The sequence below is a fragment of the Geotrypetes seraphini genome, chromosome 8, assembly GCF_902459505.1.
Source record: "Geotrypetes seraphini chromosome 8, aGeoSer1.1, whole genome shotgun sequence".
Lineage (NCBI taxonomy): Eukaryota > Metazoa > Chordata > Amphibia > Gymnophiona > Dermophiidae > Geotrypetes > Geotrypetes seraphini.
The window spans coordinates 20,288,247-20,303,878 of NC_047091.1; the positions used below are offsets into that span (position 1 = coordinate 20,288,247).

General features: G+C 46.7%; 1 protein-coding gene across 2 annotated transcripts in view; it reads right to left on the reverse strand.

Moving 5' to 3' along the window:
* Nucleotides 1–6,157: 6,157 nt before the first annotated feature.
* Nucleotides 6,158–15,632, reverse strand: part of SH3D21 (SH3 domain containing 21) — an 89,893-nt gene continuing 80,418 nt past the window's right edge. For both annotated transcript variants that reach the window (XM_033955882.1, XM_033955883.1), the window contains exons 15-17: nt 13,315–13,541; nt 11,831–11,894; nt 6,158–8,391 (exon numbers count right to left, since the gene is read on the reverse strand). In XM_033955882.1, coding sequence (XP_033811773.1) covers nt 8,353–8,391; nt 11,831–11,894; nt 13,315–13,541 — 330 coding nt within the window. In that variant the 3' untranslated portion in view covers nt 6,158–8,352. The remainder of the gene's footprint in view (nt 8,392–11,830; nt 11,895–13,314; nt 13,542–15,632) is intronic.

Below are 15,632 nucleotides of genomic sequence, written 5' to 3' on the forward strand. Positions count from 1 at the left end.
TTTCAGTCCTTCCCTGTGCTCTTGGGTGTAGTGACTTGGCCCTTCTTGAGGCCCTTCGCAAAGGCGCTCTCGCTAAGGCGAGCGCCTTTGCCGCTCGCCTTCGCCGCGTGCCTAACTGGTGCGTGCCATTGGCTCCGCCCCCTTTTATGGGGGAGTTCGGTTGCTGACTCTCCGACGCGGTGGGGGTGGGCGGAGCTAACTCTCGCCCTGCCCCTAGCCTCCTGCTCTTCTCTGTCTCCCTCCTCTGCTCGTTTCTGCTTTTAAAACTGCTTTTCTCCCTTTCTCCTGCTACTCCTCTTGTTTTCCTCCTTGCTTCTGCTGCTCCTCTTGCCTGATGCCTGATGCCTGATAGAAGAGGCCCTAAATGGAGCAAATGTTTTTTTGTGGCACATTATAATTGAAATTAGGCCTCTGTAAATGTTTGCCAGTGTGAGCAACAAATTTCACCTGCTGCTTGCCTCCCTTCTGATGTCACATCCTGGTCCCATGACAGGAAGTGACATCAGAAGGGAACCAAGGCTAGCGCAAGCAGCTGGTGAACAATTATAGAGCTACGCCGGGGGCAGACAAGAGTATTAAAGGCGGCTGAGATGTCAAACTGCATCAGGACTGTCTGCCCTTGCTCAGGTAGTTCTTGGCTGTTCAGGTTAGTTCCAGTAGACGTGTTTCAGTACCGTGCATGGCTCTGAAACCTTGTTGCCTGTTGTGGAAACTGTCCCATTGGTTAATGAAATCAGATAATCGTGTGTTGATGCAGAATTCCAACAGCTTTGCCGGCCAGGGTAGTCCTTCTATGGGTCTGAAACTCTCGACCTTGATTAGGCCGAGGCCTGGGGCTTTTGGTATAGGTGTGAGTGTGATTACCGATACAGCATTGGGGGGTAGATGCCTTTGCTTAAGCATGTATTTGGTCAGGTCTGTCAGCCAGAGGCAGAAGGTGGAAGGCGCCTGGCACAGTCGTTTCACTGGACATATGTCTAGGCTGGATGATTTTTTTTTTTTTTTTTTGACAGCCTCTTTAGCCTATCTGAGATCTCTTTGGGTGTGACTGGGGAGAAGTTTAACCAACATCGGTCAGCAAGGACACCTTCCTCAGCAGTGCGGCAAGTCTGGTCCTGTCTGACACTTTCTTCTAAGGAGTGTGTGAAGGTTTCCTTCACTGCCTGATTTGGGGGTTGTTGGTACCTCCGACAAAGGGCAAACACTAATAAATCCTGGAATTCTTTTTGACGAGGGGAAGCAGTTTAAATGATGAGATTTAGCTCCAAGACTTTTAGTCCCTTCTTTCCAGGCCAACACTACGATTATCACTGGGAATAATTCAAATGCAAGGTAGGAGTCAACTTTGTGTTACAGTCAATACAATGATCCTTCCCCCCAGCAAAGCGAGAGAGTTTACTCCAAAGACTTTATTTTTAAAAATGCACCACGCTCAGCTCTGCACCCCATATCTCCAGCACATCTGTGAAAGTCCTTAGGAAAATCTCCAAATTTCCCATCTTACCTGCTTTCCAGGCCACAGAACAATAGCGCATTGACTGATTCTCCACAACTTGTACTCTTCAAGCCATTTCTGGCTCCTCTGACAAAGTCACTGCTTCAACCATACAGGAAAAAATGCCTCAGGGCTCTGGCACTGGCACCCAATTGAGCACATCTTTACCAAAACCCCTGCCATGTTTTTGACTTACCTTGAACGGCCTTCAATCCTTCCACCTAGGGTTACCAAACGTCCAGATTTTCACGGACATGTGCGGAGGTCCGGACGGCTTTTCAAAACCCAGCCGTTTGGGTTTTGGAAAAGCTTCTAGCAAGTCCTCGTCGGGCAGGAGGGCATCTGCACATGCGCGGAAGCCCTCCTGCCCGAAAGCAGGCAGCGGGGGCTGGGATGGGGCTAGCGCAGGCTTGGGGGCGGGACTGGGGCATGACGGGATGGGTGGAACTGGACAGGCCTGGGGGCGTGTCTAGGGGGGTCCGGTATTTTCCAAAAGGAAAATCTGGTAACCCTATTTCCACCCTCAAAACACATCCCAGCTCCAGCCTTGTTGAGGTCAGAAGGGACATTAGTGGAATTTACATAGAAACATGATGGTAGGTTCCCTGTTTCCTGTCCGCTGGTGTAGAGAGTCCCTTGCAGTGAAGAACGTAGGGAGAGGGGAGACATGATTGAGACATTTAAGCATATCACTGGTTGTATCGAGGTGGAAGATGATATTTTCTTTCTTAAAGGACCCTCGGCCACAAGAGGGCATCCGCTGAAAATCAGGGGTGGGAAATTTCATGGCGACACTAGGAAGTTTTTCTTCACAGAAAGAGTGGTTGACCATTGGAATGAGCTCCCAGTGCAGGTGATCGTGGCCAGCAGCATGCCAGATTTTAAGAATAAGTGGGATGCCCACGTCGGATCTCTAGGTGGGTAGTGTAAAGGTGATGCCTGTTGTGGTATGCGAGGTAGGCCTGCTAGGACTGGCCCTAGTATAAGGCCCATGCCTAGAGCAGTCAGTTCCCATTCTGCTCAAGCTAAAGAACAGTTTTCCTTTTTGCCTGCTATTCTTACTAAAGCCAGCAGAGGGAGCTTGGGGGTTGAGCTACAGACTTCCCCTCCCCCCTCACCGTCCCAAGTCTTGTGACCGGAAATGCTTTGCACCTGGGAAGGTTGGGCGGGGTTGCAAGTTCCATAATCTCAGGTCTGAGCAGTTGGAAAGGCAGAGGGAGAATTGGAGAGGTGGAGAACAGTCACAAGAAAAGTACTGGCAGCCTAGCTCAGGACTAAGAGCTCTGCAGGACCAACAAACCCCAGAATGCATGGAGATTGTTGAAGCTGGGACTGAGATGACTCCTGACCTCTCTGAAGTTTCACAAGCTATGGAGTTGGAATCAGAACCAGGCACAGAGGTTCAATCAGATTATCAACCCATGGAAGTGTGTCTCTCCAAGGCAAGTACAAAATCTGCCTAAAAAGTATTTCAATTTCTTTTGCCTTGGACAGTGAACTGTTTTGGTTTATTTTTCTTTTGAGGATGTGTTTTTGCCCTGCTGAAACTGAAGCAGAGCAGTACAGAAGTGTGAGACTGTAAAACTGACATTTGTTAATCTTTTGTGTTACACTTTATCCAGCCAGTGTGGTGGGGGGATTTAGCCCCACGTTTTGAGGTGGGATAGAGGGCTCTATTTTGTAGCAGTATTACAACACGTGGAGCACACCACCTGGTCAGCATAATTTATATTGCTGAGGAAGAGCAGTGCTGTGTCACTGACGGTGATCTAAAGACACTTTCAAAAGGGAAGAGACTATTTTCTTCTTGTCAGTTTTTTTTTTTTATTTTGGGAAAAACTTTAAACTAAGGATCATTAATGAATACAGGACACTTTTACATGTGGATTGAAAGACTGTATTGATATGATATTGAAATTGAGTTTTGTTTTTTTGAAAAGACTGGATTGCTTGGTGGAAAGTCCTGACAAATTATTTTTGTTTTTGATTTCACTGTTTTGGCAACTCAAATAAATCCAGTCCTGGTTTTCATGAAAAACTTACCTGACTTGTGGGCAAAATCCTTGTTCTAAACCTTTTGATTTTTCCTTTCCTTGTGGCGCCTTCCGCGGCCCACAAGAGATATTCCTTGTCCCCACAGCCCTGGACACATTGCCCTGAGGTGGTGGGTGACACTGTGGGTGGACCAATATCTGTCAAACTGGGAGCTAGTACAGTATCTAGATTCAGAGCTGGAGGCACAGGATCAGCAGCTGTCTTTCAAATGTCATAGAAACATAGAAAATGACGGCAGAAAAGGGCCATAGCCCATCAAGTCTGCCCACTCCACTAACCCTCCCCCCCAACTACCCTCCTAGAAATCGCACTCTGATGGCATCACCTTTACACTACCCATGTAGAGATCCGATGTGGGCATCCCACTTATTCTTAAAATCTGGCACGCTTCTGGCCACGATCACCTGCACTGGGAGCTCATTCCAATGGTCAACCACTCTTTCGGTGAAGAAAAACTTCCTAGTGTCGCCATGAAATTTCCCGCTCCTGATTTTCAGCGGACGCCCTCTTGTGGCCGAGGGTCCTTTAAGAAAGAAAATATCATCTTCCACCCTGATACGACCAGTGATATACTTAAATGTCTCAATCATGTCTCCCCTCTCCCTACGTTCTTCACTGCAAGGGACTCTCTACACCAGCGGACTGGAAACAGGGAACCTACCGTCATGTTTCTATGTAAATTCAACTGATGTCCCTTCTGACCTCAACAAGGCTCTTTACTCTCAATCGTCTGTTGCAAAAAGAAAAATGACCACGGGACAGCGAATGTTGTTGGAATGTGTTTTGTATGTGATTAAGAACAATAATGGACCCTAATTTGGGCAGGGGAGTTCAGAATGGTTTACATTAATTTATTCAGGTACTAAAGCATTTTTCCCTGTCACAATCTATCTAATGTACCTAGAACAATGGGGGGGGGGATTAAGTGACTTGCCCAGGGTCACAAGGAGCAGCGCAGGTTGGAAGCCACAACTTCAGGGTGCCAAGGCTGTAGTTTTAACCACTGCGCATATCCCTTCCCGGCACCAATTTCCTGGTGGCCTACTCTCACAGCTGCCAACGTCTTCGAGTTTCGCTAGGTCCTTCTTCCTGTTCAAGTTTATTATAATATTTGATTAAACGCTTTTCAGATTACAAAGCGTTTTACAAAGGCAATAAAATCACAAATACATTAAAATTAAAAATGACTACTTTAAAAAAGTAAAAAACAAACTGGGGTGACATGCCACATGAAACGGTAGGAAAGAAAGAAAAAATACAATTTTAAAATAAAATAACCAAAATGGGGTAGTACATTAGGAAGGTGAGGGAGAAAAAATTTAGAACAGAAGAAAAGTTAAAAGGGAAGGGGATCTTAATTTGATGAAGGGTGATGAAAGTAGGAAATAACCAGCAAAAAAAAAAACAAAAAACTTTTAGTTAAAGGCTTCTTTAAAAAGAAGACACTTTAAGCTATTCTTAAATTTTTGCAAGTCTGGTTCAAGTCTTAAATAAAGAGGGAGTGAGTTCCAAATTGTTGGAGCAGTAACCGAGAAAATCAAGTCACGGCGAGTACCAATGATTTTTAAAGAGGGAACATATAGGGTGGATTGTGAGGATGATCTGAGAACTCTAGGTGAATTGTACGGAATCAGATGTCTATCTATAAATGCTGGAGTATTATTTTTTAATGTCTTAAAGACTAAAAGAGCTATTTTAAATGTTATCCTATATGAAATGGGAAGCCAATGGGCATGTTGGAGTAGAGGCGTAACGTGGTCGAATTTTTTAGAACCTGAAATTACCTTTATTGCGGTGTTTTGTATAATTTGGAGGCGCCTAATATCCTTGAGATAAGCCCCCTTTAATAAAGAGTTACAATAGTCTAATTTTGAGATCACTAGGGAGTGAATTAGAGTATTGAGAGATGGAGAATCAAGAAGGGGGACCAGCGAACGAATCATTCTTAGTCTATAGAAGCAATTTTTAACCAAAGAGCTAATGTGTGGTCGAAAGGTGAGATTATTGTCTATTATGACACCCAAGATTTTTGTATTAGTAGTGTGATTAAGAGGTTTGTTATCGATTATGATTGGATTAATGAGTTGAACGCCTTCTTTCCCTGAGAAAAGCACAGTTGTGGATTTATTGATACTTAAAGAAAGTTGATTAATATTCAACCACTTATGAATTTTAGCCAGTTTATGGTTGATTTCGAATATGTCCTGGGAACTAGAGGGATCAATGGGGTGTTATCCACACCATCGCAGATTTTGGTACCATCTGCAAAGATTTGGAGTGGACTTCCACAAACAACCATTTGCATAGTCCGACTCTCTATTCTGGATATCCTGAAAGCCAACTGCTTCTGGGATCACCAGCTCTGCTCTTGATCATCAGTGCCAAAATGTGAGACCGGGAGGGGGTTTTGAACGTCTTTCATGGTACAGAAATCCACAAGAACAGGCACAACCAGCTAGGACAAAATAGTATTGCTTTTTTACCATTACCAAAGCAGCAAATCTTCCAAAATTAACAGCAGCAAACCAATAGTGAAAAGACTAATTTATGGGGTCCAAAACAGTGAACATTAGTTATCTCTACCTATTACACAAATAGCACTCAAACTTTGTGACAGTATATTAATACTTTATATTCTTTTCTTTTTTTTTTACATATTGCATAAAAAAAGAACACATGAGTCCATTTATAACAATTACAATATCCAAGAGTCAACCACTGGAGGCTTCTCTCATATCTGAACGGAAAGGATTTAACAACATTTTAAACATTTGTGTACCCAGTATGAAAGGACAGTCTCACTATTAAAGTCACATGCTCAGTTTCAGGAAGTTTAGACATTAAATAATTCACATCTCAACTGTATTCACCTGTTTTTTAAAATAAAGAAGTACATGGACTAGCAGCAGTGAGGCAATGTAAAGGGACCTTGGTTCTGCTCCTGGCTTGGGTTTATGCCCCCCCCTCATTCCCACCCCCACCCCAGGTTAGCTAGGGCTGAGGATGCTGTGAAAGCAGTATTTACATCCCTTGGATGAGGAAGGGAATCATAGTCGTTGTACAATGGTGACATCTAGTGGCTGGATTGGGAGTTCACAGAAGAGTTGGGTGAGTGGCCTCCAGCTCAGGATTCTCACTGCAATGACTGGACTAAAGTAATTTGTTAGGGAACATGAAAGAGGGGGGAAATTTCCAGGATAGTTGCAAATAAAGGCTCAGGGCCACAGATCCCAATCCTGACTAAAACAGATGTCCAAAAAAGTTGGAAGAGATTGCCAAGCTAAAAAAGACAGGTACGACAGAGAGGGTTACGTAGCGACTGCTCTGCTCCTAGCTCCCCCACCCGTGAGCAAACTAGTTACCTCCAATCTTCTAAAAAGGAGCTTCATAGTACCAGAATCTCTACATAGCTCCTTGGGCAGGTTGAGTTGCATTTGGTTTTTACCCTTTGCATCTATGGACTTGTAGTTCCAATTTCTCCATCGATGGGAGGGTGATAAAACCAGGACTGGCCGAGCCTGTTCTTCACAACATAGAGTTGGATTTAAGCAGAGCAACCCAGATAATTGCTCTAGGGAGCCAAATAGTGAACATGCCACATACCCTCATCTATAGGGAGCTTTCTTTTCCTTCTGCCACTATGGAGATAGCAGCATGACACTCCTGTCCCAACACCCCCCATTCCTGCTTTCCAGTTTCCAGTGGATGCCCCCTATTCCCTAGCTTACCTTGCTCAAAGGGAAGGTATCCATGCTCTTGCCCTCCCAGTCCTGCCTATGGGTGCCAAAATCTTGAATCTGGCCTTGACTTTATGGTGTGTTTTTGACATGGCCACCAGTGATAATCCAGATATACAATGACCCTGCTTCCTACCCCCCCCCAACCCCACTGAGATTTTCATTGTCTTGGTGGAATGATTACAGAAGACAGTCCCAACCTCTTTTGAACTGATTTTTCCTTTTAAATAAATGCAAGCACATAAGAGAAAGCAAAATGGAGGTGTTCGTTAGTTAGAAATGGGACATCATAAGGCAGATTCTACAAAGGTAAAGTTTCCCAGGAGTTCCATGGCTGGTGTTGAGATACAACGATCCAGGACAGCAGGGGAATTATTTTGTGCTAGGGAACAGATGACACTGTGGCGAGACTTCAGATTAATATCCAAAAATGGCTCATTTCTTGGCGTGATCACATTCGATGAGGTCAAGGTGGTAGAACGGTGAGAAAAAGCGTTGGCTGCTGCGAAAGGAATGCTGTGGGTGCCGAGGAAGAGGGAAATCCCTGAAAATCCTCTCCCCCCCCCACATGCTCAACTGCTTGCATTTTCTTAGAAACCACCATTCTTCTCCGCGTGAAAGAAGGCGATTCCATAAAAACTCAGGGAGTTCCGAGAGAGGCATTTGTAGAGTTCTAGAACCGTCTGAAGGTAAACTTAGCTCTCACTAGAGCCAGCAAAACAAATAGACTCTGTCTTCCCATAGCCCACCGCTCTACATCAAGTTTGAGTAACAATCAAGTCTCATTAAAACCAAAACAACCCCCCTCCTCCCCCCCCCAATTCTTTTCAGTTAGTGTCAGAATACTGTTTCTGTGTTATTTAGTCAGTTCATAACACCAAGGAACGAATGACTCCCACCAGCACTTCAAACCCCAAAAGGCACTTAGGTATCAAGTGTAGGCACTTCTTCGGCACTAGGACACATCTGCTCCGTCACAGACTTCTCTTGACTTGAAACGACTCGGCTCATGCAGACTGCCAGAAGTGCTTCCAAATGGTCTCCCGGGCCTCGGGAGAAGCCACCTTAGAGGGGCAGGAGATGACTCAGTTTCTCAATCTCTGTCTGAAAAGCAAGAAAGGAACAGTTTGGTGATGCTCCCAAAGGGGTTAAATACAGACGCCAAGACCTCCCCAACTGACATCAGAATGGTCACATTCTACAACAGATTTCCCCCACCAAAAAAATATTTTTTAAACTCTCTTCTTTGAAAGCATACACACCGTGGACAACTAACTAACTGTGATTTGATGTGTGATGTAGAGAGCTGCACGGGAACGGGGATGACTGGAATCCCGCGGGACCCGCGGGGATCCCGCGGGTTCCCCCTTTGGGTCACGGGGATCCCGTGGGGATGCCCCTTAGGGTCGCGGGGATCCCGTGCGGACGCCCCCTAGGGTCACGGGGATCCCATGGGGACGCCTCCGAGGGTCGCGGGGTTCCTGCGGGGTTGGATCGCAGTGCACTCGAGCCGCGAGGGTAGTCTCCTCCTCCTTACCTGTCCTGTCGCAGCACACAGCTGAACGGAAGTCTTCCCGATGTCAGCGCTGATGTCGGAGGGAGGGCTTAAGCAAAGCCCTCCCTTCCTCCGACGTCAGCGCTGACATCGGGAAGACTTCCGGTCGGCTGTGTGCGGCAGGGCAGGTAGGAAGAAGGCAATGGCGTACGAAAGAGGGGGGAGGGGGCTGTCCGCCCCGGAGAATGTGCACAGCCGGTCAGGTCCCCCGATCGACCGACAACAGGCCCGGCCGACAAATCTCCCTGCCCTGTAGCCGCAAATCTAAATTACCTCTTACAGCAGCTTCACTACTCCAGCTGCTGTAAGAAGGTAATTTAGATTCGCGGCTACAGGACAGGGAGATTTGTCCGACCGGGCCTGTTCTGTTGTCGGTCGGGTGCGAAAGCGCCACAAAGGGAGGGAGGAAAGGTGGAGTGGAGAAGAAAAGACGCTTAAGGGGGGAGAAGGCCGCTGAAAGTACTGGGGAAGACAAGGGTGGAGAAGAACGCTGAAAGGACATGGGGTAAACGGGAGGAGGGGGAGAAGGACCCTGAAAGCACTGGGGAAGACAAAGGGGTGGAGAATGCCACTGAAAGGACATGGGGAAAACAGGGGTGGAGAAGGCCGCTGAAAGGACATGGGGAAGGCAGAGGGGGGAGAAGGATGCTGCCTGACAGGACATGGGGAAGATGGTGGGGGAGAAGGACACTGAAAGGAAATGGGGAAGAGGGAATGGGGAGAAGACGCTGGCAGGGAAGAAGACAGAGGTGCCAGACTATGGGGGGAGCGGAGGGAAAAAGATGGGTGCCAGACCAATTTGGGAGGGGGGAGAAAGGGAGAGACACAGTAACAGAGCAAATGGAAGACACAGAGAGAAGAGAGGCAGTGGATGGAAGGAATTGAATGAGAACATGAAGAAAGCAGAAACCAAGCAACAAAGGTAGGGAAAAAATTCTTTTTTTTTTTTTGCTTAAGGATAAAGTAGTATATTAGTTGTGTTGATAAAAATTTATAAACATTAGAGGCTCTGGTAGAAACCCGTTTACAAAGTATGTATTCTTCCCAATTAATATTTCCAAATTAATAAAGTCTTTTTACTTATTTTTAAATGGGTTTCTACAAGAGCCTTTAATTCAGTAGCATAATTAAATGAAATAACTATTTCTGTAGTTTATAGGGACGGGTGGGGATGTAGGGGATTCCTCACGGGGACGTAGGGGATTCCTCGCGGGGATGGGCGGGGACGGAGGGGATTCCTCGCGGGGACGGGTGGGGACGGAGGGATTCCTCGCGGGGATGGGTGGGGACGGGTGGGAGTCCTCACGGGGACGGGTGGGACTTTGGCGGGGACGGGTGGCATCAGGGTGATCGTAATTGTTTGGAGGGGGGTGCAAGGCCGAAGGTTTGTGAGGGCATCGGATACCCTTATACCAGCCTTTATGCCGACATCTGTGTGGATTGTATAGCAGATCCATTTCCATTTCCCGGGGACGAGTGGGATTTCTGTCCCCGCGCAACTCTCTAGTGTGATGCAGACAACGCTGCCAGTTATTGGTGACATTCGCCACACATTTTTGGATGCTTTTCTGCAAAATTAAGCTTGTGGTGTTTGGTATTTGGACCCCCGAAGAAGGCGATTACAGCCGAAACACGGACCGTGTCAGGTCCACACCACAATTTTTGCTGTGTGTTTTCTGTATTGACTCTCACCTGCATCGCTTGGATCAGCTTTTAACTTGCAGAAGGAAAACCAGGGACAGAGGATGTTTCACCCACATTGGAGGACTGTCCGGGTTTCCCGGACGGACTTTCCAAAACCCGGCAGTTTGTCTGGGTTTCGGAAAGCCTGGAGCTCCGGCTGCATCTGGAGGGCCTTCAACAAGCATGTGCAAATGTCATCACATGCATGCACACATTTTGGGGCCTGGAGGTCGGTAAAAAAGAGACTAGGCTTTTTGGGGATGGGGCTGGAGGCAGAATGGGTAGGGGCCATGCATCCAGGTTTTCCTGTCCTTAAATATGGTAATCCTAAACAAGACCAAACCTTGGATGAACACAACAAACAACCTCCTGGAATTCTGCTACTGGGGCAAGGGGAAATATCATTCTAGAGCAGTGGTCTCAAACTTGCGGCCTGCCAGGTAGTATTTACAATATTATGATTAAGACTTAGCCAAAAGGAAAGATTTATAAACTATAAAGAGTTTTACCTCCTGCAAAACTGTAATTTCTTTAATAAGACATCAACTATTTTTTCTGAGGCCCTCCAAGTACCGACAAATCCAAAATGTGGCCTTGCAAAGAGTTTGAGTTGGAGACCACTATTCTAGAGTCAGCTTTCCAGCCCCCTAATGATTGGGGGCATCTTAGCTCCAGGGATACAGAAAAGGCTACCACCCCAGCTCCATGCTCGTCATTTCAAATGCCAGGGAAATGGATCTGCTATACAATCCACACAGATGTCGGCAGCAGGGCTGGTATAAGGGTATCCGATGCCCTCACAAACCTTCGGCCTTGCACCCCCCTCCAAACAATTACGATCACCCTGATGCCATAAGTAGCCCAATGGTTAGTGCAGAACCAGAGGAACTGGGTTCAATTCCCACTTTGGCTCCTTGTGAACTCTGGGCTAGTCACTTAACCCCCCCCCCCCTGGGTAAATGGGTTATTTGAAATCTCACACACCCTCCCTACTGGTTAAAATACCTCCTTTGTTTTTTTTTTTTTAGGGGGAGGAGGTTTGTTTGTTCGAGTGGAGGGGTTGAGTGTGTTCTTGCTTTTTGATGCCCCCCAAGAAGCTGCTACCCTGCTTGCCTAACGGTTGGCCTGGCACCGGTTAGCAGAGTGTGTGGAGAGATGCACGTAGCAGAATCCCTCTCTTAAACACGCCTCCATATGGCAACCTGAGGCCTCACAAGCTGTCCCACAAGCACGCATTCATCTACAGAAACCTCTGCGGGCCGCCTCCTCCCTCCACCCCTGGCACAAAGCAGTAGAAAAGCTCACCTGCAGAGCTGCCCGCCTGGCTCTTTCTTCTTTCATCTCCTCTTTAATATCCGCCATCTCCCTCCTGCAAAGACAATCGATGACATCCTTACTGAAGCTCTTCCGGGACTTTTTCCCCCTGGCTTCCCTTCATCTGCTGAGCTGGCTCAGGCAACGGAGGCGCCCACGAGAGAAGTTAAATAAGCCAAGAATGGGCCTCACCTTAGCAGCACCAAACGCCAGAAAATGGAAGGAGTTTTCTAGCTCTGATGGCAAAAAGAAGGTGGGGGAGGAGGGTGTTTTCTGTCGCTTGCAATTTAGGGGTCCTTTTACTTAGATGCGCTAACTGATTTAGAGCGTGCAAATGATTAGCGCACGCTAAATGCTAACGCGTCCATAGAACATCATGTTAAATCGATTAACGCGCCTTAGTAAAAGGACACCTTAATTCTTTAGAAGCAAATTTAAACCAAGTTGTCATAGAGAGCACATTCTCGGTCAAAGAAAAACTCCGTTAAAGTGCAATCAGTGCTTAAATATATTATCAAAGTCTCTTCAAATAGAATTTCTTTAAAAAATATATAGGAACCTGCACTTATGTCAAAGTATCCTTTGATACGGGAAAGATCACCACAGCTCGGTAGAATATACTCTCCCGGTGTAGATGTTCAATTAAACGTAGTATACAAGATCATCTTATAATTCCTGAGGCCTTTTCTAACTAGTCTCTGATGACGGAGTAAATTTAGGGAATATCTTTAGGTGGTAATATATATTTTTTGATATTCTGCTTGTGTATTCTTATTTTTTTGTCAATGTTTCTATAACCATAAAGTTCTATGACCTCATAATGCAGGTGTAAAAAGCCTTAGCCTATCGGAAGAGGAGATGCAAATGTTAAGAGCCTTAGCCAATAGGGAGAGGAGGAGATAGTGGAAGCTGCGGAGGGGCAGACTGCATGGGCCGTTTGGCCTTTATTTATTTAGATTGCTATCCTGTCCTCCCAACGGGTTACAAAAGGACATTTGCAGTGTAGGAGGAGAGCATGAAGTTAAGGACAGGGGCCATAGAGGGCAAAAGCATTAAAAAAGGAAAAGGAAGAGCATAGAAGGGGCAAGAGGATGCCAAGAGAAGTTTGCAAAGGAATCATGCTTCTAATCCTCCATCTTCATGAGCTGTTTTAATTCCCGGTGTGAGCAGCGACCCGTACCTGTTGCTTGCGCCAGCATTGGCTCTTCCTCTGATGTCACTTCCTGGACCTGCGTCAGAGGAAGAGCCAACGCTGGTGCAAAACAGCACGTTGAGGTTGCTGCTCATGCTGGGAACTTTAAAGAGGAACGGGGGAAGGGAATGGGTAGGCGCATGTGTGGCGGGAGTGGATGGGGCGGGGGAGGGGCACCACCGCCCCCGGGTGCCGCTCACCCTCGCTACGCCACTGCGTTCAGGAAAGGAGTAGACGTGCTCCCTGCTCTAAGTTTCTGAGGTGCTGCCGCTTTAATTCTTACTCGTATTGCGTCTTCATCAGCTCCATGAAGATTCTCAGCGACCGGATTTCTGCTCTCAGCTCTTCTACCGTCACTTTGTCTCCCACTTCCTCCTCTGCGTTCGGTTTGGTCTCGGGAGTCACCGGCACCGATGTCGCCTTTGCCGGCTGTGTCTTCTTGCCCTCGGGGGTCCCTGGCCTTGCTGCATGTGGAGCCTTCGCTGGGGTAGAAGAAGAGGGCTCCGGTTCCTGCGAAAAACAAACCATGAATGCCTTGGGAGACCCGGAATTTGTTCATTAAGTTCTCTGGTTCTGAATAGTGACGTTTTGTCACTGGATTGGACGATGGAGGAACCAGGGGGAGGAGAAACAATTTTCAATGTCCTACATTAATTGGCTGTTTGAAATTTATGGTCCTTCGGGGTATAAGCAGAGGTATAGTTTGGGGTGGGCATGGGCGGATGTAAAGCGGCTCCAGATTTGGTTGGATCCAGATTTTAAAATAGTAAAATCTGGTAACCCTTCTTTCAGGGGTGAAAAATAGGCAGAGAGTGGACATAGAAGCGTTCACCAGCTGGAACATTATACTTCCTACACGCTAACGTAGTGCTCCCACTTTAACTGTGAGCAGGTACCACACTAATCAAAATGCTTCAAACCTCTCCACAAATTGCCACGTTAAATTTTCAGCCAATGGGTGGTAAGATCCCGCATTAAGTTGTGCTAACTGCAAACCATAAGGCCCTTTAGTAAAAGGGCCCCTTAATTTGAAGGTCAAGAGGAAACGGGGAGGGAACTTTCAGTGGGAAACTCCCGCTTTTGCGGGTTTTCTGCTGCTCGCCCCTGCTGAGCCGCCATCTCCTGCTGAGTTGCATGCCCGTGCTGCAACTCAGCCTTTCCTGCTGCCATGGCCCACAGAGGTAACTCCTTTTGTCTCTGACCACCAATAGGGGTGCCAGGAAGGGCGGAGCTAGGGGGCAGAACCCGAACCTCACGCTGAGTGTTTGGCCCCTTTGGCAGTGCTGAGTAGGGTTCCCAGATGTTCTGATTTAACTGGACACGTCCTCTTTGTAGGTGTCCATCTGGGTTTTGAAAACCATTGAGCTTGAGGCGCATCGGGAGGGCATCTGTGCATGCGACACAATGATGTCGCATGCCTACGGCATGCATGTGACATCGTCATGTTGTATCAGTGCATGCGCAGACGCCCTCCAGATGTGGCGGGGTTTGGTGGGTGGAAGAGGGCGGGGCTATGGACAGAATGGGGCGGGCCTGGGGGGCGGAATAAGGCAGGGCCCCACATACTCTTTTTGAGGACAAAATCTAGCCACCCTAGCGCTGAGGCAGGCCAGGAGTAGCAGGAATTGGAGAAGATGGGATGGATTCGGGAGCACTTGGAGGGTGTCTGAAAAGAAGTGGCAGGTTCCAGTTTTTGTCCTTCCCCTTCCACTTGTTTTTAACCTTAATTATCTTTCTTTTTATTAATCAGATTGTATTTCTTTCTTATTCTTTCCTTGTGTTTTATTATGTTTGCAAAGTTGTTTTTTATTATGTTTCGTAGATTTAGTCTTTTTTGTAAGTTATGTTTGTCTCCCCTAATTTTGTAATTTTATCGATTTGTTCATCGCTTAGAATTTGGAATAAGCAATTAATCAAATTTTATAAGAAACTTGAAACTTGAAAAGAAGAATTGTATTAACATGACGCTCTGTAGTAGACTGAAGAGCCGCAAACAGTTTTCTTCAGCTGCAGAAACAGGATATATTATGTCAAGATCAGTGCCATGACTCCGGAGTAGAGAATGACATGGGGACTAATTTGTCCCCACCCCTGCAGGAACTCAATTTCCCCATGGGTTTTGTCGCTCTCCCTGTCCCTGCCCCATTCCTATAAGCTCTGCCTTAACTGCACAAGCCTCAGACACTTATGATTTTAAACGTTTGAGGCTTGTGCAGATGAGGATGGAGCTTAGGCATTGGTGGAATGAGGCATTATGACATCACAATCGGAGCTCTAGAATGTTGCTACTTATGATTTTAAAGGGTTTGAGGCTTGTGCAGATGAGGGCGGAGCTTAGGCATTGGTGGAATGAGGCATTATGACATCACAATATGAGCTCTAGAATGTTACTACTTAGGATTTTCAAGTGTTTGAGGCTTGTGCGGATGAGGGCGGAGCTTAGCCATTGGTGGAATGAGGCATTATGACATCACAATCTGAGCTCTAGAATGTTGCTACTTATGATTTTAAAGTGTTTGAGGCTTCTGCAGATGAGGACGGAGCTTAGGCATTGGTGGAATGAGGCATTATGACATCACAATCGGAGCTCTAGAATGTTGC